Genomic DNA, 24,013 nt, shown 5'->3' on the forward strand with positions numbered 1-24,013 from the left:
GAATGGGTAAGTTACCTGTTTTTTTTCCATGCTAGGTACTTCAGACCAAGGTTTTCTATCTTTCCATTTTGGAACTACAGCAGTAGTTTCTCCTCCACCACCCCTCCCACACACACCTTTTCTGTCTTGTTCTTGACCAAACCTACTGCCAAGCAAAAGCTATCTGCTCTTTGTGAAATACTACAGGTTCCATCTGCTGAAGGAAGCTCTGCAATAGTGGACTGAGGTGGCCTCAGAGGTATCATCAAAACCAGCTGAAATTTTACCATGTTGTGAGTGCTGGAATGTATATATCCTGAACACACACTCCATAGAAGCATCATACTTAAGGAGTTTAGCTTCTCAGATATTCTATGTAAGTACAACCTGTACACAACTTATGGCCTACCGCAAATCATATAAAGACCATGCCTTTGCATATTAACTAAGAAGACATTAAAACTTGTAATTACCACAACATGTATGCGGAGGAGGACTACTTAATCAAAGTCAGAAGTTCTGGAACTTCCTAATTGTTTAGCATTTCCCTCTGCAGAATTCTCTTAACTTACTTGGCTGTATATATACAGACCTATTTCTTAAGTATACAAAGATTTATATGCTAATGTAAATATATGTATTTATATCAAGAACACAATCTAAACTGATTTGTAAATTCTTTTTTTATTGTCTTAGAGGCAACACATATTGGAAAACTGAAAAGCCAGTTCATGACTCATTAATAGCACCTAAGTACTATAATGGATATTCTCACCCCATTCGACAAGAAGTCTTTTTTGATTAATGAAGGAATATAATACAAGATCAACAACACCAGGCATGTACATTAAATTATCTAATTTGGAGGTATTTATTATAAATTACTGTAATAAACACATGCTGTAACAATCAAATTCATTGTTACAATGCTGTATCTTGTAACTACCATTTTTTTTAGGTACCCTAAAATCCTTTTTAAGATAAAATCCCAGTGGTGAGCCCCCAAGCAAAAAAAAAAAAACCCACCAAACAAACAGTAATAACACTGTAAAATCTAATTCTTATGGAATAAAAATAAAGTCTTTTGAAAACAAAGGCTCACTTAAAATACATGGAAAAATATTACTGAAGTATTTAAAACACAATATTGAAATTTTAACAGCAAGTATTTTAAAACAAAATAACATGATGTAATTCCAGCAGAATTCTCATGCCAAACTTCTGTAGTAGAGTTGAAATGCAGCAGGACAAAAAAGGTATTTCCCCACCCCCATCCGAGAATTGTTGCGTATTTTGAAGTGGTGATGGATAAGGAAGAAAATATTTGATTGATATTTTTAATGATATTTAACTTCTCAGAGCATCTTATTCCCATGATCACTGTAGTCTTAAATCTACGGGATTTTGGAATTTTTGCAAATAAGATTAAAAATAACTAATCTGAGGTAAGTAGTACATGTGGAGTAAATCATAGATAAATCCCTCTAAAGCAAGTCTCCGCTTCCAACATAAAGTCCTTCATTTGTAAACCTAATTTCAGTTGATATAAAGGTAAATTTCAGCACATTTTTTAGCTATCTGGACATATTAGCATTTTGGGATTTTTTTATATCTATAGAAAATTAAATGTATGTACACATGTACATACACACACACACACACAAATATACAGGCTTTTAAAACACTTATGTATTACTAGTAAAAAGACAGTGAAGTTTCCAAATCTTAAAACGTCTCCTTTGCCCGCACTCTCCAATGTAAATAATGCTTACCGTGGTGAGAGACTTCCTCTGGGTGAGCCTCCTCTGCCAACAAGGCTGCGGCTATTATCTCCGAGATCTTGATCTGCAGTGTAAATATTTCACATCTGATAAATCGACTCATCTTAGATAAGAGTTTTAAAGCTGATGTAGATGTTTTAAAAATACCTTAAATCTCAACTTCTATCTGTAGTTACTGCTGAAGAGCGAATACGTAACTAGTTTAAGATTGCTGAACTGTAGCATGTAAGGTGTTGTCCTTACACATTTCTGAGGCTGTACCAGGCCATGGATTATGTTCACTTCTTTCATTCCTTTCAGTTTTACAGCACAGAAGCGTGGTTTGCATTTGCAGTACCCTCCCCTCAGCCACTTTTAATTTGTACGGTGAAAGTAATGAATCACAGCTGTGGACAGCTAATCTGTATGCTTATCACAGCAAATCCTGATGCTCTGTATTTTTTTAACACTTTGCATCCCAAAACAACTCATAAAATATGGAACGCATTAAACTTGCTGCTGCCATCTAACAAGCACACCTTATTCTGCAAATTTACTGAAAACTTTATGAAAGCGTGTAATTCACTAATTCCTATTTATAAGCAGAAGCATAGGAAAGACCCTTGCTAGAAAGGTAGTAAAACAAACAAAAAAGGCCTCATTAAATATACAAAAACGTTTTGCTTGGAAGGACTCAAAAGGGTTATTTTCCCTATGGCCTCTCAATAAAATAACCCTATCTGCCCCCTTCAAGGTTGCCCTCCCCCCATTCTGAGTCAAGCGACCTCCGACCTCTTGGAGGGCAAAGACATGACTGATCCATTCTTGGTAAACTGCTAAACTCATTCCCTTCCCCCAGACAGGCATGGCTACCAGGACATGTCAACAAATCCTTACCGGGGAAGGAGACAAAGCAAAGCCCGCAGCTCATTAAAACCAACGCGGAGAGCCAGTGGACCCAAATGCCAACCGGTAAATATTCACAAGATTATTAAATGCTGCGCAAGTTCTCTAACGGGATCTCTTTCACACCGAGTTGTATGTAATGCAATTTCATGAATTATGCAAATAAAGGTTTCAGCTATTCACGACAAAACCCAGAGCTGTGTTACTCTCCTTGCAAAGAGCTCCGAACTGAACACATCAATCACAGAAGTCACAGGAGACATTGTTGCATTCCTGCCTGCTGATGGCTCTGCTTAAACATTTACATTTCAGGGACTAGAAAAAAAAAGGGAAGAAAAAAAGGGCGGGGGGGATGGGGTGGAGGAAACCCGCTCTGTTCTGCAGGACAACCGAGAATTTCCTTCCAGCACATCACAACTTTATACAGATGCTGAGCAGGGTTCAAAAATACAATTCCACAATCTTTTCAAGAACACCGAAGTCTGCAAAGTTGCACCTTTGTCACCAGCAGCAGGACGCTTACCTGCTTGGCTGTTGTCAGCCTGAGCTATGAGTGCTGCCATTGCCGAATTTGGATTCAGCCTATTGCCGTACATGTGGGATGGCGGCAGACTGAGAGATGATCCAGGTAGGGTGTTTGCCTGCAAGAAACCAATTAATACTTGAATCCCTTTCATAAAAAAGAGGGAGAAATGCTAAATATATTTTAAAGAATATATTCATAATGCACAATTGTTATTTTAAGTTCAATGTTTTCTAAAAACAATATATTTAAAAGAAAAAATACTCATTTCCATTCATTAGTATAGAAATAAAACTGCAGCACTCCGAAAATATATCAGGTTTTAAAGCATGATTTACTTGTTATTGGCAAGACCTGTTAACTAAAAAGAACCCCTTCCGATATAAAAATTACTGCAGTAAATATGAAAAAATACCTAAAATGCATTTTTAAAACAACCCCAGTGTAGCAGGACGGGTAGCCTTCCCCGCAATCCTGAAGTATGCACTCAATGCTAGGACCATGTGGTTATCCTACTAATTATTTAATCTTATTAAACCATTTACAAAATAAGGGCAGGTAGACAACAGATGTCTCACAAATGCCTGGGTTCCTTACATCACAAGCCGGCTGTGGAGGTCAAAAGGTCCAACTTTCAGCTCTATAAGTTTAACTACACAGAGCCATATTTCCTTTGCTCGACTCCGTCATTAGTAAAACCTGCACACTATTTTGTTACTTCCTATTTTGATAGACTTGGAAGCCTGGTGTTTTTTTGTTTTGTTTTGTTTTTATTTTAAAGAACGCAAACAGCCATTACAAGTATGTTTTCTATACAATAGGGGGCTCGGGGAATCACAGCTTTGCCCTGACCCCATATAAGGAACTGTATTTTTGGCAGTTGGCCAGCTCTACTTATTGAAGAGCTCCCAAAGTTTGTGTTCATTCATGTTGCTAACCACAATTCTGAAGGTCTCTACTGGGACTTGTGCCAAACAAGCGAAAATGAACCCTTAAACAGATGAAGCTAAGGAGGCTGGCCAAAATCTTGCATAATCCAATGCAATAAAAATACCTTCTTCCTTGGCTGCTTACGCTTTTTGCCTTTCGAAGAAAAGATTTGTGTTAAATGCCGAGTTGCAGCGACAGGCAATCAAAGAAAAAAAAAAAAAGGCACTGCCTTATTAAAAAGGCATTTTCCTACCTGATGAAAAAAATTACTTCAGAACAAAGCAAGGACTGCAATACTTGGGGGAGGGGGAAGTCAAAGATACACAACTGGTGTTATCACTGGTCTTAAAATGAATCTTTTAAGAAAATGTAAACAACCTTTACTTTGGGGGGAGAACAAAAAATGGAGGTGAACAGTAAGGAACTCAATTTGTGGGACATTTTGACATGTATAACTGCACACAAGAGACAGAGGAAACATACTGGTTATTACAGCAAAATATTACAGAGTATAAACTATGTCTCTGGAAAGAATCACACACTACCATTAAGTTTTGGCTTTCAGCCAACATATTAAACTTGATGAATGGACTTTTACGAATTCACACAACTGGTTTCAATGATGCTTTATTTACTATATACTGGTGAGAAATTGTGCCTGATACTTACATTCTTCTACTGTCACAAAGTTAAAGAAAGCCACAAGTAATTATTTACAATGATCAGGTTTTTTCACTTCTCAGTTTAAAGGTACATGCACAAGATTGCAAAAACTACAGTTTCACTCCAAATGTGGCTGTTATTTCCCTTTTTTAAGGAACTGCATGTCTTTTCTGGAATTAACGTGAATTAGTTTTGAGACTTAAAAATACTACAGGCATTTCCACCTACCCAGATATAACAGCTTCCAGAAGTACAGCATGTATTAGTACTGTAACACTTACTGATAAAGGCAGCAATACCACACAGCTTCTGCTATACTCCTTAGCAAGTGCCTATTCCAACTCAACTACTCAGTAACCTACAGCTGTTTTCCTCTCAAAACCAAAACTAACTTCACAAACAACAGTTTTCTGTCAAATCCTTTCACTGAAGAAACCTTACAGAATGGAATAGTACAAGATTCAACGATTATTTGCTCCCATATCTAAGAGACGAGACTACCAAAATAAAATATATATACTTCATTTAAATAAACTGGTTGAAGTTATAAATTCTACTAATACAGTCTGTGCCTTTTTTGTTTTTTTAACTACGAACACCAGGTCTTATTTCTGTTTAGGTTTTGAGTATTTCTATAAAATAATTCTCAATTATAGTAAGTGTACTCACAGTTTAAACAGAAGCTGCTAGACTTTTACTCTGTGTAAGCCTCACTGCAAAGTTGCTTAAAACTGCAATAGCAGCTATATATTCATTTATGATGGAAGGGCAGCTATAATCAGCAAGGCAAATACATGTTTATTTGATTGAAACATAACCAAATAACTTTAAGAACTTTCTAAAAGTATCTAAGTATCTTGAAAGGAGTTTCTAAAGTCTGTTGAGTAACCATCACATCACAAAAGACATCAAAGGAATTAAACAATGTTTGCTAAGTGGGTTGATACAACAGATCAAAAGACTTAAACAACATCTAAGAACTTGAGTTTTTTCACAATTGGTGGTTCACCCTAAACTTAACCCCTGTTTGTATTTTAAAATAAGAGTAAAGGTGTCCTACAACAAGTTGGAACTACAGATGTTCTAGTGCCATCATGTATCCTAAGCAACTCTCAAAGGAAAAAGTCACATTAATAAAACTGTTCAAGTAAGCTGAAGGTAAATAAAAAACTTCGAAAATACTTTTCTTAAATGGCAAGGTAAAATGACAAGAGTAATGATTTGCGAAGCTTTATTACATATGTGACGACTTCATCTGACAGGAAAACAGAGAAGGTGGAGGAGCGCTACAGTATTTAAAGGTGAAATAGAAGCTTCGTGTTTCACTCGCAGTCGAAACAAGCTGTAGCTAGCGTTTATTAAAAGTGCACAATCATCCTGTCAATACATATTAAGGTCACGGGACTGAAACACATTCTAAAATGTAGAACTTTTAAAGCTGTATGATTCTTTATTTCAGCTGATTCTGTTTAAACAGTCAACACAATACATGATCAAAATGTATGAACTAATGAAATAAAGAGACTGCTAAGTATTTATTTTGAAAAGGCAGCAAATTTTCCTGAAAAGATTTTTGCAGCAGGATTTAAGCCCATTTAGAGGTATAGCATACCCTGCTTTCGTTTATGGCATGTTCAATAAATCAGCAAAGCAATAAGCAGCGGAGCAGCACTGAAGGAAGATACACTGCAATTCACAGAATGCCCAAGTGCAGTAAGAATAAATGATTGATATTTGATTGATGCCTAAAAACGCTTCCTCTACAGCAAGAAAGAGCAAGTATATTCCTTAATTAGAAGAATAAGACTTGAAACTTAACTAAATTTAACTTGTATATATACATATCCTCTCAACTATTTGAAGTAGTTTGGTATTTGCTTGCATCACTCCCAAAACTGTATTTTACTGTAACAGTGTGACTATAAAATTTCCCAAGTTGACAACTATTTGCATTCGTAACTGGATATTTACTTAAATTTCCAGGGAAAACAGTTTCTTCATTTCAAAAGTTATTATGTTCTTTAAGCAAACAAAAAAAAAAAAAACAACAACAACAACAAAACCAAAGAGCAGAAACCAAACCACCAAAGGGGTGAAAAATGGTACAATACTTAGATGTACACAATTAGATTAGGTCTCAAACATTTAAGAACCTTTGAGCATGCCTATTCCCCTGTACCTTTCAAGTTTTATGCTATGAAATATTTTCTGATAACAGGCCTCATTTCTGCATCAGCTCCACACCAGTAAGGTTTTAATACTCAGCGTGTGATGAGAGATGAAACCAAGTGTGAACAACTTTTGGGTCCCATGAGTAGGCTGACTGTTGAAGCTGTCAGGTTCAATTGCATCATTCCACATTATTCAATGCCCCAAACTGCTCCCTAATTGTTAGAGGCTTAACATATTCAAAACTATTGTTTAGGCTAATGCTGAAATGCCTACAGTTGAGTTTCCATAAAGAAAGGGGAGGGATTTAATTGTAGTTAAACCATTACTGAACTCTCCTCCTTTCATGATAGGACAACATGGATGGCTGGAACAACCAATTCCAAGATGCTTCTTAATCAGTTTATATCCAGTCAACGTCCTATTTCCTCTCTGCTTTAAAAATAGTCACTGCTATATTGTAGCTCTGCATTATATCATGGTGATGCTTTGCAGTTAGTGAGTGTTCACTTAATTACCTACTTCAGCTAATATATATTTGTCAACAATAATTTCAAAGGTTATTTTTATATATTTAAAATAAAAACATCGCTCCTGTACTGTCTATACCCCTTAGAGTATGAGTACCAGATTAATGCGGCTGGGGTCATGCTATCTACCAATCATTCTAGGTTCTTCATCATGGCACAATGCTGTGATAGAAGCTGCAGAACTATGCTTTGTTCCTATTAACAAAAAGCAATCAAGAGCACTAGATATTGACAGCAACTATTTCTCATGGCCAACTACTACCAGAAAGTATAAAAAATGTTAATGCACTTGAAGTTGCAAGCTAAACTTTCTGCGAGCTATCCTGCTACACTTCTGAGAAGATATCACTACTCCTTTCCATGCAATTGCCTTTTTCACGACATATGGAAGGAAATTCAAGCACTAGGCCAACTGCTTGCTAAGTTATCTCAAGCTGATGTATTTTGCTCACTGATAAGCAACATTTATCAGAAGAACGTACTATTGAAAATAACATCAAAATTAAAACCTGCATTGCAATTAAATGAGCTTAGATATGAAAACATATTAAGACTATGTACATAATGATAATCAAAAATTGGTAATACATATAAACTAACTGCTTTACTTGAGAAGTGAGAAGAGATGCCTATCAAGTGACAGCAGCAAAAGCAACCTGGCCTTATGTTTCCTACCTTAACTTGGGAAGTGAAGAAAAGTGATTTTTATCCCTAGAATTTTTATGGCCAGTTATGTAACGGAGAGCACGCAATCGCTGTTTTTTCTTGGTTTCTTGCTGTTTCTTTCAATGCAATGGGAAGAATGTGCTAATGCTTCTTTTTATTGTCTCAGTACTTCTGGTACCATCTTTAACTTCATTTAGGAGATGTGGAGGGAGCACGGCTACATATCATCACTTGCCTTCTCTGAAATCTGTTACGCATCTGGGATGCCACTATACCGCACAGAAAGGTGGTCAGTCTGCAGTTAACTGTAGGAATGCAAACAGATTTCTAGGACGCCTAAGTTCTGCCACGTCAACAGCTTTTCATGCATCACAATGCCTGAATATTTTCACCCCAAACATGGAATTTGTTTATAAATCTTATCTAGACCTTGTTTCCAATGGAAGAAAAAAAAAAAATCCAAATTCCTGTTTATTTTCCTATATGCCAAGAAACACAGATGGAGTCAAGGACAGAATTGAGTACAACACAGAAATTCCTTAATAAAAAACTATTTCCACATTTATTCTGAAAACCATCATATGACTTTTCAAAATAACTAACACAATACAAAATAACACTAAAATGCAGCATGATAAACATTATATCTTAACTAAACCAATACTTGCATTTACACCTTCTTATACTTTGGCTTTCATAGTTGTAAGTTGAACATAACTGATTTTCAAACAAACTCTGTTGACTTCTTTACGAAAACAGCCTCCAGCACTACTGATGACTGAAAGTGGAAGGCGTACTTTTTACAGGCAACCTCACCTCACCTCACTGTTACACCTCACCTCACTATCACACATACATCATGAATCTGGATCAACCCCAAACATTCACTGTAGTCTTTTACTGACTCATTCTATGAAAGCAATACTGGAATTGAAAAGATAACCCTTCCCATATGCCACCATTACCACCCAAGCACTTTGAAGTCCTTAAAGTTTGGGTTTGGTTTGCTTAACACAGATAATCAAGGTGCAAATTTACTATCAGTGTTTTCATTAACTGGCTAAAATAAAGGACTTAACTGAAAAGCTTAATTAGGAAAATTAAGTGGAAAAGTTGAAATCAGAAAAAGCATTCATGATATCTTAAAAGACAAAAGTAACTTTTCAATCACAAAGAGCATTAATTACAAATTTATAAATTACTGTAATCAAAATCTGTCAGGAAAACTGTGTACATGACATGTAAAATCACCTGATGGGTACATTATTCACATCATTAGTAAGTTTTATGTTAGTAGTAAAAATAAGTACTTCAAACTTCTAGCTGTAATGAAGACACTTGTTTATGAATAAGCAAATAATCAAATACTGTCTCTGAGAATCGTTTTGAGTGAATGTATAAATAAATCCTTCCATTAAATGAAACCATCTAACCTCCAAACAGCAGCACTCAAGTATTTTCCAAGAAGGGCATGAATGAATGCAACTGGGAAACACAGTGGGATTTGAAAGGCAAAATGAAAAATTAATGGCACACCTACAGAAACTAATTTATACCTCTGCCCAGTGTACAACAAGGGCACATCAAGTCATTAAAAACCACATGGGTACAAGGCCTATCTTCCAATAATGTGCAAAAGCTGTAACCTTGACTGTACTACCAGTTTACTCATCTCTTCCATGCTAAACTGAACATTATATAAAATTTTAACAAATTAAAATCTATTTATAAATTAGACATAAAAAATACTTGTATAATGACTTAGTAGAATGTTGCCTCATTAAGAGGGTTCGTTGCATGTTTTGTTTTCAAAAAAGTAGGCTATACAGAGATAAGACCGTGTGACTCCTCCACCTCCCCCACAAACCTAACTGAAACCAGAGCTATAGTTTCAACACAAATCCCTTTTACCTCAAGTTTGTTGCTCCATCCTTTCCATCTACTTCTGTCTTCATAGCACTTAACCTGTATGTGCTCTACATAGACAATGGAAGCAATATCTTACCCAAGAATCTGCTTTCCTTAAGAACATTAACCTCTGTATCAGAACTCACATTTTCATTCTCATATTGACTAGCCAGAAGAATAACCTGATTAGGGAACAAACCCAGTACAGCCATATAGCAATTTATTTTCTTCACATGAGTATTCTAAAGAAAGCCAGACACTAATACAGCAAACAATGGATCTGAAAGAACAGTAACTACTTTCAAGAGCATCTATAATTTCAAAAATAGTAGTAATTAATGAGACACTTATTCAAAAACACAGATATTTTAACTTTCTAAATAAAACCCAATAGTCTTTACTATCTAAGTAAAAACATACTGTAGCAGAATTACTGCTGTGTAAAAATGCTTGCAAGATTCCCAACATATTATACAAGGTCTATACAGGCACTGCCTCAGCAACGAACTTTGCAGCTGTAACAAAGCATATACCAAGTACACTTGAAATCGTTTTCAAACCTAAACACTTGTTTTCATCTAAATATTTTTATTTTCACATTTTTCATGTTCAACACCATTACTATTGTCTCAGGCAGCTAAACTGAAGTAGTGCTACACTCAGTTCAACGAAGAGGTCAATGTGCCTCAGTTGCCTGGAGACTGATGGTTGCTACAGCAGCACCCGATAAGCCAAGCTAAATAAGCTTCAGCTTGAAGGCAGAAAACATTTATTGCTAGACCGAAACATTGATGCAGTAGTCTCAGCATGCAGCACTGTGCAAAATCATGTAACCGCATTTCAGTCTACCTGTATACTGCACTAAGTCTGCGTGAAGACAATCTTACTGAAGCTAGAGGAAAATGCAAAAAGTAAAGATTTTAATTGGGCTAAATACTAGATTACTTGCAACTATGATTCCTTTGTTCTTCTAGTTGAGTCACATGTTAGAAGGAATTTTCCCTCTGGCTGTAAATTCTTCCTCCTTCCTACTCTCTTCCACCCCCACCCCGAAAATCCTCAGATCAAATCAGAAGAAAATTATATTTTTACCTGTTTTGCCTAGAACTAACAAAGAATTAGAACAGCTTTTAAGTGACAAACAATAAAATTTAGGTGGAGAAGCCTTTACTAGCCTGGTTCTTCCACATTTTTAATTTTACAAGACTTAAATTTAAGTGGCTCTGACACAAATATGATTTGGCAATTTTGGAAGGAAAGTCACTATTCTGCACTGACATCTTACACCACAAAACCAAACACCCCTCTGTCTATTACATACTGAGGGATGCATCTAGCGCACTTTCTAAACCTACCAGCACTGGCAATTTCCTGTCGCAATGAGTCCCAAGGATGAACAACACACTCTATAAGAATTCTTTCTTTTTGTTCTGGATGTGCCAGCTTTTCCTTTTATATCTCTTTCTTAAGTTATAAGGAGAACTGAGTAATTTCAGCATCCAACAGTCTGTGATCCATGTTCATATTTTACCTTTGACACCGCCGGTAGGAACCTCTTTTGAGCAATCTTACCACCAAGAGGTGTTTTGATAGTCACATAAAATACATTAATTGTTTTTCATGCATCCACTATTTCTATTGATTAGATAATTCTAGCACTGAAGTAAGGATTTGATTTCCCTTTTCTGGAATGATGCTGCTTAAACCATACAGTATCATGATCTCCAGATGTTTTATTATTCTCTTGTTAATTACCACACATATTTAATGTCATACAAATCACCCTTAGAAAGACAAACCCAGAAAATACAACCAAACTGACCACAAATTCAACTACAAATCATACTGTTTATCTGCAGAAAGGATCACTTAAGTCTAGATTACACTGAGTTAATTCGTATCAGCAAAAGACTGGTATGACCTCATGGCATGACTACCAGAGGAAGTATATTTTTGAGAAGTTTAGCAATATACTAACATAGTGCTGTAAGTGCTGTCTATGCTTTACATAATGACTGATCTAAAGCATGACAGGTTTCTCCACAAGGCACACACCCTTTACTAGCTTTGCAGATAAGTAACAGGAATCTATACAACCTGCAGTCTTAACTTCGTAAGAGCTATTCTGGCATTCAACATCTCAACTATTTCCAAAGTAAGAAACAGACTTCTGGAAGTGGCCTGAAAAAAATCTTAAAAGAGTATAAGGGTCTTCCTAAATTATGGAAATAATCTCTGATTACATGTCTAATGTAATTTACCATAATTAGGGTAAATTCCTTGACATCGCAAGAAAGGATTATTCCTTACATAAGTTTGTTGGTATCATTTCCAAGTCTCTAGTTTTAAGTCTTAAAATGTTACAGTCCAAAGGTAATGTAAATTCTAAATACTTCAGATACTATGTGTACCTTGGGGAGCAAAGCAGGAAGCTTGCTTAAGCAGCCAACCATCTAGTACTGCAGGTTACTTAAAGTCTGAGAGCGTCACACAGGAATGTCCTAGAACTCATTGCAGTTTGTCTTTCTTTGTATGTGTGCATTCATTCTGCACCCTGAAGAGAAGTGCATCAAACAATGACAGCTAATAGACCTGCCATTTTCTAGGGTACCCACAGAGAGAATGGTACAGAAAATTCCCTTGAACAGACTTACACTTTTGCCAATCCCAAAACCTTCAGGTGCTTAACCTGGAACTTTCCTCCCTCACTCACATTTACTTTGAGCTGAATAGCCAACTTAAAGGAAAAAAAGAAAAAAAAAGGCAGAAAATAGTACATTTCTCTGAGCAAGACAGGAGTATCTTCCTTGCCCATGCTGAATTTGACAATATGAGATCTGTATTTCCACGTTACAGCTGCATGAAAACATCCAAATCTCCCCTAGTGAAGACTTGCAGAAAAACCTCTCAACTTGAATTTTCAGCAAAGATCACTCACTGTAGGTGTACTCATGAATTTCCTCATAATTCCTCCCTTGTTTTGGAAGGTATAAATAAGATTGCTCCCAAAACTGTTCCTAACTTCTTCGCTGACAGGGTCAAGAACCAAGAACAGAGTTCCTTTTTCCCGTATTTTCACTTATTTTCCTATAGTTGCTAGAACAGAAAAAAAAAAGAGAAAGCTTCCCTTCATAGCATGCAAAATGATAAGCAATCTTGAACTGTGACAAGCAAAACCCCCACTACAAGACAAAAGCAGTATAAACTAGTGCTATGAAGAAAGAACAGAGAACTAGAAAGATACAAATTTAGGGAATAGACTAATTAAGAAAGTGGGAAAATAGCTACCAGAGGACAGAAGCATCTGAAACACCAGGTGCCCTACATTCAGAATCTGAAAAGTTCTCAAGATTCCTGAGCTTTTGCATTCCTATACTGTTAACAAATTACTCCAAAATTATTGGAAAAATAAGCCTTATCTCCCACTAAAAGCTGGATTAAAGGAGGATAGCCACCACTGTATTAATGCTAAAGAAAACCTTGCTGTTTTTCTACTGCTCCTAAGGGGCATGAAGCCAAACAAACCTCAGAAGGGGGAATGGAAGTGGTAAAAGCAAACTTACCTCACTTAGAATGGCAACTGAGTAGCAGCACCTACATTCCCAATCATCACACCTCTATCATGGAGGCAGCAGTTCCTTACACCATGCTGAAGTGGACCCATCATGCCATCACAAATAAACCCAGGACTAAAAAGAGTAACGAACAGCAACTGTTCAGTTTCCCTATCTGTGTGCAAGCCATAAGGACTGCTGTTACAGATACTTCTTGTTCTTCTCTTTGTTAGCTGCTTCTGAGGCAAAGGAAGCACAGCCAATGAAGTTAAGAGAAGGGAACTTGGGAAGAAAATAAACAGAAGCTGCAGAGAAAGAAAACCAGCTTGAAAAAAGAAAGAGGAATACACTGACAAAAACCTTTTTTTTTCTCTGTCCTATAAAAGACAAAATAATCTTTTGGATTGTATCTGTAAAACAGGTTAGTGGCAAGTATGTGCAATATTGCTTGAAACTGACTCTCACTGGAGTCACTAAGCACAGACACCATCACATGGGAGAATGAAAAGAAAAAAAAATCTACAAAGACACAGTTTGATCATGTTAAATTTCCACAGTAAGAATTAATCCCGAAAACTGCTGAATAGACTGAGATTACAATACTGTAAAGCCTGTATATTACTGAATTATATAGTATCAGCACTGAAGAGTCAGTGAGTTACAAACATTTAAACTAAAAGGCTGCAAGTCTTTAAAAAAACCCACCAAAACACTACATGCCATTTCCACTCCCACTAAAAATACTACTGAAATGAGATTACAGGATACTTAAATGCATTTTTTAAAAAGGAATATAGTCTTAGAGATGGCTTTAATAATTAATGACTGGAAGAAAACCCAGTCAAAACCCCTTACTCCGATTTCTGCAGTCTGATCTTGTATTTGGAACATAAAGACCCCAGAAACAGATTACTACAGTGCACTACCAAGGTAATTTCACCCATTTAAGTCATCAAGAAGAAAAGAGAGCTCAAACTACTTAAATCTCAAGTAGAAAACATTTCATTATAAAATGTACAAAGTCAAAATTAAAAAAAAATAAATTAATCTAACAGCCAGCGTCTCCTGATGAGCAGAAAACAAATCCAAAACAACACAACAGGCTGACAAACATTTTTGCTGTCATTATGAAACACAATGAAATCTTTGAGATAAAAACTGAGCATAGGATCTCAGAGTGGTGTAACTTGTGACTTGGCTTAACAAAATGCAAAAAGGTGATTTTTCTCCACAACAGAGCACACATTGATATTCATGTAAAAGTTGAAGGCAGGCTTCTGAGAGAAAAGACAGTAGCATGGGATATACTAATTTGCTGTGACATGCAAAACCAGCAGTATCAACAAACATCAATCAGCAAATGTTTGTGCCAGTTCTACCTTCCCTCCTGTATCCCTTTTTTTCCTGTATTCTTGTAATTGTTAAATGATTTGGTATGCTAGTAAAGCCTCACTGAATTAAGCAGTGTGACCTACCTGAGTCTATGCACAAGACATACAAAAAAGAGGAACAGGATGCAAAAAAATCTGCATTTCCAGCAAGTGGCATTTTTAGTAGACCACTGATTCCCACCTGGTGAGGAACACCAGCATTTAAATTCAGTTATGTCACAGCATGGAACACAAGCTAATAATCTCTTCTGGATTTATTAGATTGGAATAAAAATTATAAGTGGCACAAGAGAGAAAATGAGACACAAAAGAAAAGATGATTGCAGCAAGGCTCATACTGCGCTTTTGTCTTAAAAACAAACAAATAGAAACACAGTATGTGAACTATCATACTAGACAATAGAATGAAATAAACAAAATCCAGAATTTTAAAGTTGCTGGAGTTTTGTTAAGCTTTAAAATCAATGTTGTTTAGTTGCTGAAGGAAAAAGCAGCACTTGGGGGTTTTATATGTGCTTAGCAGTTATTAAAAAATAACAAAAGGCACAGTAGTATTACTTAATTTTCTCATTTTACGGCAGTTGCCATCAACAGCTTCCAAGTTTTTTAATATTAAGAAAAAAAAATTTCTGTATTAGATGTCTACCATAATCTTCTATGAAAAACAGTTAAGCCAATTTTCAGACTAATTCTATTGAAGTATTTTTGTTTTCCAAGATTTAGAATCTTAGAACTCTTTAGAATTTCTTAACGCCCTTGCTTTAAAAAGAAAGGATGCAAAAAATCCATCCAAAAACGTCAAAATTCATGATGATCCCAAAATTGTAATTACAAATGCGCGACAGAGATCTAAGAAAACAGCTGAAATCCTAGAGGAGTGCACCTTAGCAGCACATCTTATTCTTAAGGTTATTCCAATTTCATTTGTTGACACCATTGATGTAAGAAAAATCAAAGACTATGCCTTTACCAATTTCCTACAGCAGGCACTAGTTAACCTAGTGTAGTCCTAGAATCACTGAAGTAGTGTAGGACTACATTAATTCTCTGTGCACACAGACAGCCCTTTTGAGGCTGTCAACCAAAACTTCTCACCACTGGAACTTCCCTTTATAGGTTCAAAACCAAAAGACTCTTGAAATGGTTTGTACCTCTGTATAGGATCCTGACAAGTGAATCTATGACCACTTGAAAACAGGTACTGAGGTAAGATACATAGCTCCAGAGATGGGTGATGAGGGACACACAACACCACCACCACCAAAAATGGCACATCTCCCAAAAAACAGAGCCAAAGGAAGAACAGGAATTTTAAGCACTTAACCTATAGAGGGCTCTAATTCACCTACGCACTAAGAGAAAGTGCATCTCCTAGGGTATATGTCTCCTTTTTGTAACAATATGAAGAAAAAAAATGTGATATTTCTGTTCCTCCTGCTAAATATGGGCTCTGTCCCATTGCTTACTGAATGTGTTTATTCTCTGACAGAGTTTATTAAACAGAAGTGATGGTGCACAATTCTTGCTTACTTTATTTTTCCATGTCAACTGTGATTTTAAACACCTTTGTCCTGTCCCTTCTCAGTGTCCCTTTTTCAGGCCAAGAATCCTAAGCTATTTACACATTCCTTATAAAGATGTTGCTCCTTGCCAGTGTTCACTCCATGATTCTTCTGGCACCCCTTCTGATGTCTACTCTATATGTTTTGAATAGAAACTGCCTTCTCCCTTTAACAGTAATTTCATTTGCCCTCTTACCACCTTGTCAATACAGGCTGGTGAGGTCTTTCAGCAGTCTGTGACAGCTCATCTTCAGAATAGCTCACTTCATAACCTAGCATAACCAGCAAGCATAGCTTCTCTTCCTCCTCATTTTCCTAGATCATTTATTAGTACATTGAGCTGTACAAAAGGCCACAAAGCTGGTCTTTCCAAGACTCTCATGCTAAACCTCTCCACTGTGAAAACTGAGCATCTACTTTTTTGGGGTTTTTTTTAAAGTTTTATTTTGTTATTAAACTATGACACTACCTCTCTCCTTATCTCCACACAAAAAAAAACTCCCTTCACAAAATCTACACTGCCTTTTCACCAAAGCATCACATTTTTAATTAATTTCTTTAAAATACCTTATATCAATTTGTGCAGCACAGATGTCACCCAATTTTGGGTGGAACTGGCCAACAGATTCTAAAGTTACAAGACTGAAGTCACACAGACTAGCATAAAGCAGGCCTTATTTCTTTAGGAAACCAGTCCAGAAGAATTATGTAAAAATATGAACTGCCACCTATAACCACAAAGTGTTATTTGATATTGAAATGTATTCTATGTTGGCCTGCACATAGTATTTCTGCTATACATATGTACTATACGCACACATATGTACCATATACACACACAAGTATGCACATATTAAACCTGATTTAATTCTTCATGTTTATGTCCACTATCTTCAATCACTGTACATTCTACAAATTAAAAGTTGATTGCTTATATGCACACGCACACAAAGATATATTTGATGCATTAATCGTAGAACATATTCCCACCAGAAAACAACGAATACAAGAAACACAGAGAATAAAAACCATACTGTCCAGTAGAGTATTCCTTTGTACCTGCACTCTAACCATGATAGCTTTCTACAGCTCTCTTCATACTCTCGTCTTGATAAATGCAATCTTACCAAACTTAAATTCATACAAAATACTACCATAAAGATATATTTTCTGGTTCATTACTTTGACTACATCACCCTTCCACACTCCCTCAATGCCTCTCTTATTCCTTCACCATCAAACAGGAACTACATGTCTTAATTTGTATGATCTTTCAGATATACAGCTATAGCACACATGTCAACTTTCATTTGCTATCAAGATGTCTGCCTTGGCCACCTCTTTGCCAGGGCTAGCCTTCATTGTCCATTCATCAAATTTTTCAAATAAACCTCTGTTCTTTAACTAAAACCAGCATTTTGGCATGAAACAGGCAAACCCTTATGGTTTCCTCTCTTAAATCCTTTGTTAGAACATTGTTCTGATAACAGACATCGGTTAGAGAACTGAAGAATTGCAACTGGCATTTATGCTGCTAGTCATAACATAGTCATTATTACTACACACTTCCACAGAGCATCTTTTAAAACCTCTGTGCTCTACAAAGATGGGACTACATAATCATATGGGGAACTTCTAGTCACTGTAACATTTTCATAACAAACACAATACTTATCAACCTATTTTCCAAACAAATTATTGTTTCTTTTAACATTAAAAACAAGTAGGTCAATAACATGTTTGCTATCTTAAACTCTTGTGATAGTTTACCTGAGTTGCAGCAACAACAGTAGTTACAGAAGGCGCAGTTGAAGGTGATAGAGCTCCCACTTGCTGCAAGTGGCCTGAAGCCTGCTGAGGTAAATGAGAACTGGAAACGGGGGTGCTAGATCCTGAGCCAGATACTGCATTTGGAAATGATACTGCTACATCATTGCTGCTAAAAATACCTGGAAAAAAATTACAAAAACAATTACATGCATCTCTCTCTCTTCCCCTCCCTCTATTTTCTAGCAACCATGTAAATACGCAGTAGAAAATCAACCAAGACAAACAAGATCACTTAATACATAATGCAGAAAGCTCTGTGTTGAAATTCTAACCATGCTGATTGATAAAAATGTTCTCATCATTTGACATTCTACAGTTCAGGGAACACAGACTGATTCAGTTCTAAGTTTTTGTAAAATGTGTGATAAATCAAATATTTATGCGCATTACAAACTGCTCAAATATTAACAGTAGCAGGAATTTTGGCTAAAATGCCTGCCTTCAACTGAGTCTGCTGTTAAGAGTTTGTTCAATGAATTACTATGAAATTAAGTAGATTATATATAACTATGTGACTGAACATACACAATACAAATGGAAAAATACTTTTTAACTTTAAAGTAAAATGTTTCCGAACAACGTATATTTATTCAAAACTGTATTTTTGGCAACTAAGGATTGCTTGTGTATTATCAGAAAAATATTGACAACAAGTCTGAGGACAAAGTACTCAGATTTGCTGGTAGAACTGGTGGCATTTCATTTATTCGCAAACTAAAACTCCATCCATGATCTAAATGCTTGACTAACATTTCTGCTAGAACAGCCAACAAGTAAATGACTAAACATGTTAACACTAGTCAGATTTGTACATTAGCAATTTAAATAGGAAGAGTTCATACCCCTCTGTGAAGCCATTACTTCTGTTGATCTACATGCAGGGTAAAGTTCATTATACAGGTTGGGGAAAAATCCCTACTGACCAGAAGCCCAGGACAAGAAGTAGTACCTGTCTATGAAACCGTTAGGCTCCACGTGCATTAGATAAGTGAGCTGTCAGCTGGCCAAGGAATATCAAGCATGGTAGCACTGAACTGCAGTTAGAGGAAGAGTGCCACAGGGAGTAAACAGAAGTAGAATGAACATGGTTAGATCAAAAAAAGCAACAGAACTGAAATGCCAGTTAGAAGGCAAAGGGTGGAGCTAGTTTGTCACTCATACAAATAATGATCTGAAGAAGGCAGTGACAATAAGAAGATACGCAAATGTTAAAACACAACTCGCCACCCAGCAATCCCTCCGAGAAAAAGCAGTGAAGGGAGACTATCATCATCCAAACCCACACATTATATGCAAACAACTGATGCATCTTAAATTCCCTGCCTCTATTAACTGTCAAGAAAGTGGAACAGAAAACCAGCCAGACCCAATAGGGAAAGAAGATACAGAAAAACAGCTGAAGACACATTCCAACAACACTTTTTTTCCTGCCTAACTGATGTTAGTGACTTCCTGTCATCTTCTCCCCAGTCTCTTCATCACAGAAAAATTCCATACCTGCTCTGCCCTTCTATTGACCCTCATATCTTTCTCCATTTAGCACACCTTCCTTGGTCATCTTCCCCTCCCTTTGTTGTTTTTTTGTCACCATTCCAAAAACCTACAGTTAATGCATTACTATTACTTAAGATCTTGTAAGTATTTACTTTGTTATAACCTTTCTCCAGTTATATCTGACTCACCTACCTATACAGTAAATTCTATGGATCCTGCTCTTGATTTCTCTCTATACACCAGCAAAATGAACATGGTTAACAAACAGCCTTGCTACTGAGTCTACTCTTAAAAGTGATACAGCTACAACCACAAATACTGAAATATACCCCAGATCCTCTAGTGATTGTACTTTTTTTTCAATCTCCTTTCAATCAGAGATTGAAAATTCATTAAAAGGCTAAGATTTTTAACCTTCTTTTTTTAAAACAAATATACAAAAGTTCTTAAAAAATAAGAGATTCTGAGGCAATTATTTGGCTCCAGGAACTGCGAATTTTAAGAATAAAAGTAATTAAATATCACAACAGTTATGATAAAATCATAGGAGCTCATCAGCACAAATGCTATCACTCTCATAAAATGTCAATGATAACAGGAGAAAGCAAATTTTTTGGTGGGAGTCAAGCAAAGGTGAAAGATATTTTGCCAGAAAGGTGAAACAACTGCAAATTTTTTAAGCTACTGTAGATTTTTGTCCTCCATTTTTCAAAATCTTATATATTTAATAACTGCAGAGCTTCTGCTGCTTCTACTTTAAGGTTTATTCTTCCTCTTGAACATAAAAGTCTGGAATACAACAGAATTGTAAAACCAAGGGCATAAAACTATTTCAAAAGAAATACAAAAAGTAAACTAGTTTGCCAGTAGAATGAGGTAAGCTATTATTTGCTGGTAGTAGTAGTAGTACTAGAAACACTTGCCCTTTGTTGCTGTTGCAAAATACAGGACAAATATGACCTATCCGCACACTCTTTTGGGGCTAAGTATATCTATTAAGCGATACCTTACTTAATACATTAAGTACATGCACCTTCTGGAACTGCTCATGCAACCAGGATATTACTCCATACAAGCATTAGAAGAACTGTATGCTGAACATACAAATAAATGCTAGATTTTACACCACTAAAAAAAAAAGAAACAAAAAGAAAACAAAACCCAAACCTGTATAAAACCTATGTGCATATCATATTAGAAAGCCAAGAAAGTACATATTTAAAATGTCTCAAACATATCAAGTTGTCCTTTTGGGGTTTGGGGAGAGATAAATCACTTTCTGGATCAGGAAGTCATAATAATGAAAGCCTGAACAAATCACTATAAACCACATTAATGTTTAAAACAAACAAACTGCCTTGAAGTCCTTCCCATACTACTGAAAAGCCAAATAGCTATAGTTTGTGATGAATTTGCCAGAGGCATAAACAGCATGGTTAAATAACAATCTTCAGCATTTTAAACAGAACACAGTTCCCCAGCCACAGGAGGAAATGGACATGTAACACTGTTCAGGTAAAGTCTGACCATGCTTAACACCACTAATACAGCTACAGAACACACTTCAGGTTTTGACAGATAAAATGCACCTATACTCTGCATTGCACCTCTGGACAACAAGTAACTGCTTGCTTAGCACAGGAGGCTAGTACTACAGAGCAGGGAACACATCAGATTATGCTGACTGGAAAAAACTGTATTCTTCTTGCTGACAATCAATGACAAAACAGAAAATAGAGGAAGTAACTTCAAGACCAGCGAATTCCCAAATAGCCTCAAGTCAGAACCAGCCATGCAACAATATACACCAAATGGCATACAGAACAATTTTAATGACCTCAAAACTACATAGTTCCATGAGCAGAATAATTAAATTCTGGCCTTAAACAGCGCTGCATCTCACATATGACATCAATACATTAAGCTTTCCCACCACGTTTTCTGTATCTAGCTACAAAATACTCAGTTCTTTTTACTTCCTAGTACTGCAGCCCCCTGTGTTACTCAACTCCCTTACATTCCCACTCTGTGATGTTGTATGCCTAGTTCAGCAAGCGACAAACCCAAGGCAATGGTTACTCTTGCAGCCATACACTATCCAGCCCTATGACAGAAATGTATGTAATTTAGACTCCTTCACCAAGTTTGTTTGAAATTGGACAATAGGCTCAAAGCTTACTGTGGGCCAAAATCAAGAGACATAACATGCAGACTGCTTTCTTAGGAAACCATGAAAATGTTTTCTCTAGCACAAAGCTGCATTTTGTTTTTTAAGTCAGCAACCTGAAAGTTGTGCAACTATTGTGAAAACGAGGAACTTGAGATATCCACCAGAGGTTGCTGATTCTAGCACTTTGCCAAAACTTAAAGAATAAGCAGAATATGGTGACAGAGGATGTTTTTTAAATGTAGGCTTGCAACCCCCAAAAGTTGCCAAGAACTGCAGAACCTTCCCACTTTGGGGAGGATACAAGGGACAGGGCCAGGAGAATGGGGACAACAACCGCAAAAGGACTTGTAGTAGAATTCACAGAAATAAAATGAAATTTCGAGTTATAAGAACTTCTTCACAAAAACTGAACCTATATACACATTTTCAGTACCTTAACTTCCTGTGGTGATCTCAGAAAGTTTCCCTAAAACCATACCAACTTCCTATACAAAGCAAAATGAAAAAGTGCCTTTGAATGAACCAGTCCATTAATTAATGAGCATGCAAAAAGAAATAAAAAAAAAATAAGTTTAGTTACACAAGAAAGAACATGTTCTATTCCAGCAGAATGTTAAAAATGGATGAAATATCCCACTATTTGTTATTTAGTTATATGGACATAAGTTTAAGTAAATCTAATGCTAAACACAAGCAAACAAAACCAGGTTATTGTGACACAGTTGCCTAAAAAGAGAAGAAAGTTGAGTTTGAAACTGCCAAGCTAGCAAAAATATTTCATTTCAATTCATCTGAGACAACAAAACTGTAACTTGGATGGTAGGGCCAAGCTGTTTCCGCCATGAAGAAATCTGAAATCTAAGAATCAAATAATCAAGCTGTTTCCTGCTGCTGATGAGCAAAGCGGTAGAGTTCACTCTCAGAGAGGTTTCTACAAGATTCTGACTCGCAGAAAAATTCTGCAGCCTGATCGCAAGCCAGCATTTTTCTCCCTTTTCTGGGGGTCCTTTTTTGATGGAGACACATCAGCCTCTGCCATGGATCAAGAGTCAATGCTCTCCTTTCATGAAGGGCATTCTGTGCTCTCTCCATGATGAGGTCAAAGGGTAAAAGCTCCCAGACTCCAAGTACCCCAAGAATACAAACCACTGTGGGTAGAGGGGAGGAAGGAAGATAAAAAATACCAGGTACACACGTTTCCAAAAATTGAACTGTTCTAGTTTCATACCTATTGACAGAAGGCAGACTGCCGCAATTATTCCCTTTGAAAATATTCTATAGATCAGATTTATAGCCAAAGACAAAAATACGCGACAAGAACCTTCACACAACTGAGGAATGCAATTCAGCATAGCAATGTCACATATATGATGAATCAGTGGTCTAAAAACAAGGTCCTATCATTTTCAAAAAAAGCAAAGACCCTAAGTCTGCTATCAAACTCCATGAAAAATAACTCCAAATTCTTGACAGCTTAGCTAGATAAAGATGTTTAGTCAATCTCTTCTGCCTACTCCCATTCCTATACAGCTACCTAGTCTTTTAGAAATGTGTTCAATAATGGGGTGGGGGTGCAGCATCAAAACTGATCCATGTAGCTACAAAATGGTCTATTCTTCAGCTACTCCCACCTGCAACAGTGAACATTATTTTATACTTGATTTCACATTCACTGATAACCACAGATGATAGCAGAGAGAGTTGCTTAAACCAAGCTCAGACAGTATACAGTCCTCAATTAGACTTTTATTTCCAGAGGCAGGCTTACAAGATTTCAAAACTGCCTAAACCTCTACCAGAAATACTACAGCTTCCTGATGCAGAATGTCCCTGCTCCTAACTTGAATTAATCCAAGCTGTTACAGATCTTACACCACAGCCCTCCATGGCAGAAGGGCTCAAATCCATATTTTTCATAGCTCAGCCAAGGTGAATTTGCTCTCCAAGAAGAGAGATCTGAACATGACACAAGGAGATA

At 36.5% G+C, this 24,013-nt stretch overlaps 1 protein-coding gene across 6 annotated transcripts in view; it reads right to left on the bottom strand.

Annotated features, from left to right (window-relative positions):
• Nucleotides 1-24,013, bottom strand: part of MLLT10 (MLLT10 histone lysine methyltransferase DOT1L cofactor) — a 129,629-nt gene that overhangs the window by 17,239 nt on the left and 88,377 nt on the right. For all 6 annotated transcript variants that reach the window (XM_061351880.1, XM_061351887.1, XM_061351864.1 and 3 more), the window contains 3 exons: nt 18,312-18,490; nt 3,169-3,286; nt 1,752-1,824 (listed from right to left, as the gene is read on the bottom strand). In XM_061351880.1, coding sequence (XP_061207864.1) covers nt 1,752-1,824; nt 3,169-3,286; nt 18,312-18,490 — 370 coding nt within the window. The remainder of the gene's footprint in view (nt 1-1,751; nt 1,825-3,168; nt 3,287-18,311; nt 18,491-24,013) is intronic.

Source organism: Neopsephotus bourkii, unplaced genomic scaffold, assembly GCF_033783945.1.
Source record: "Neopsephotus bourkii isolate Nb327-2 ecotype Australia unplaced genomic scaffold, CSIRO-AGI_Nbou_v1 NB_53, whole genome shotgun sequence".
In the NCBI taxonomy this organism is placed as follows: domain Eukaryota; kingdom Metazoa; phylum Chordata; class Aves; order Psittaciformes; family Psittacidae; genus Neopsephotus; species Neopsephotus bourkii.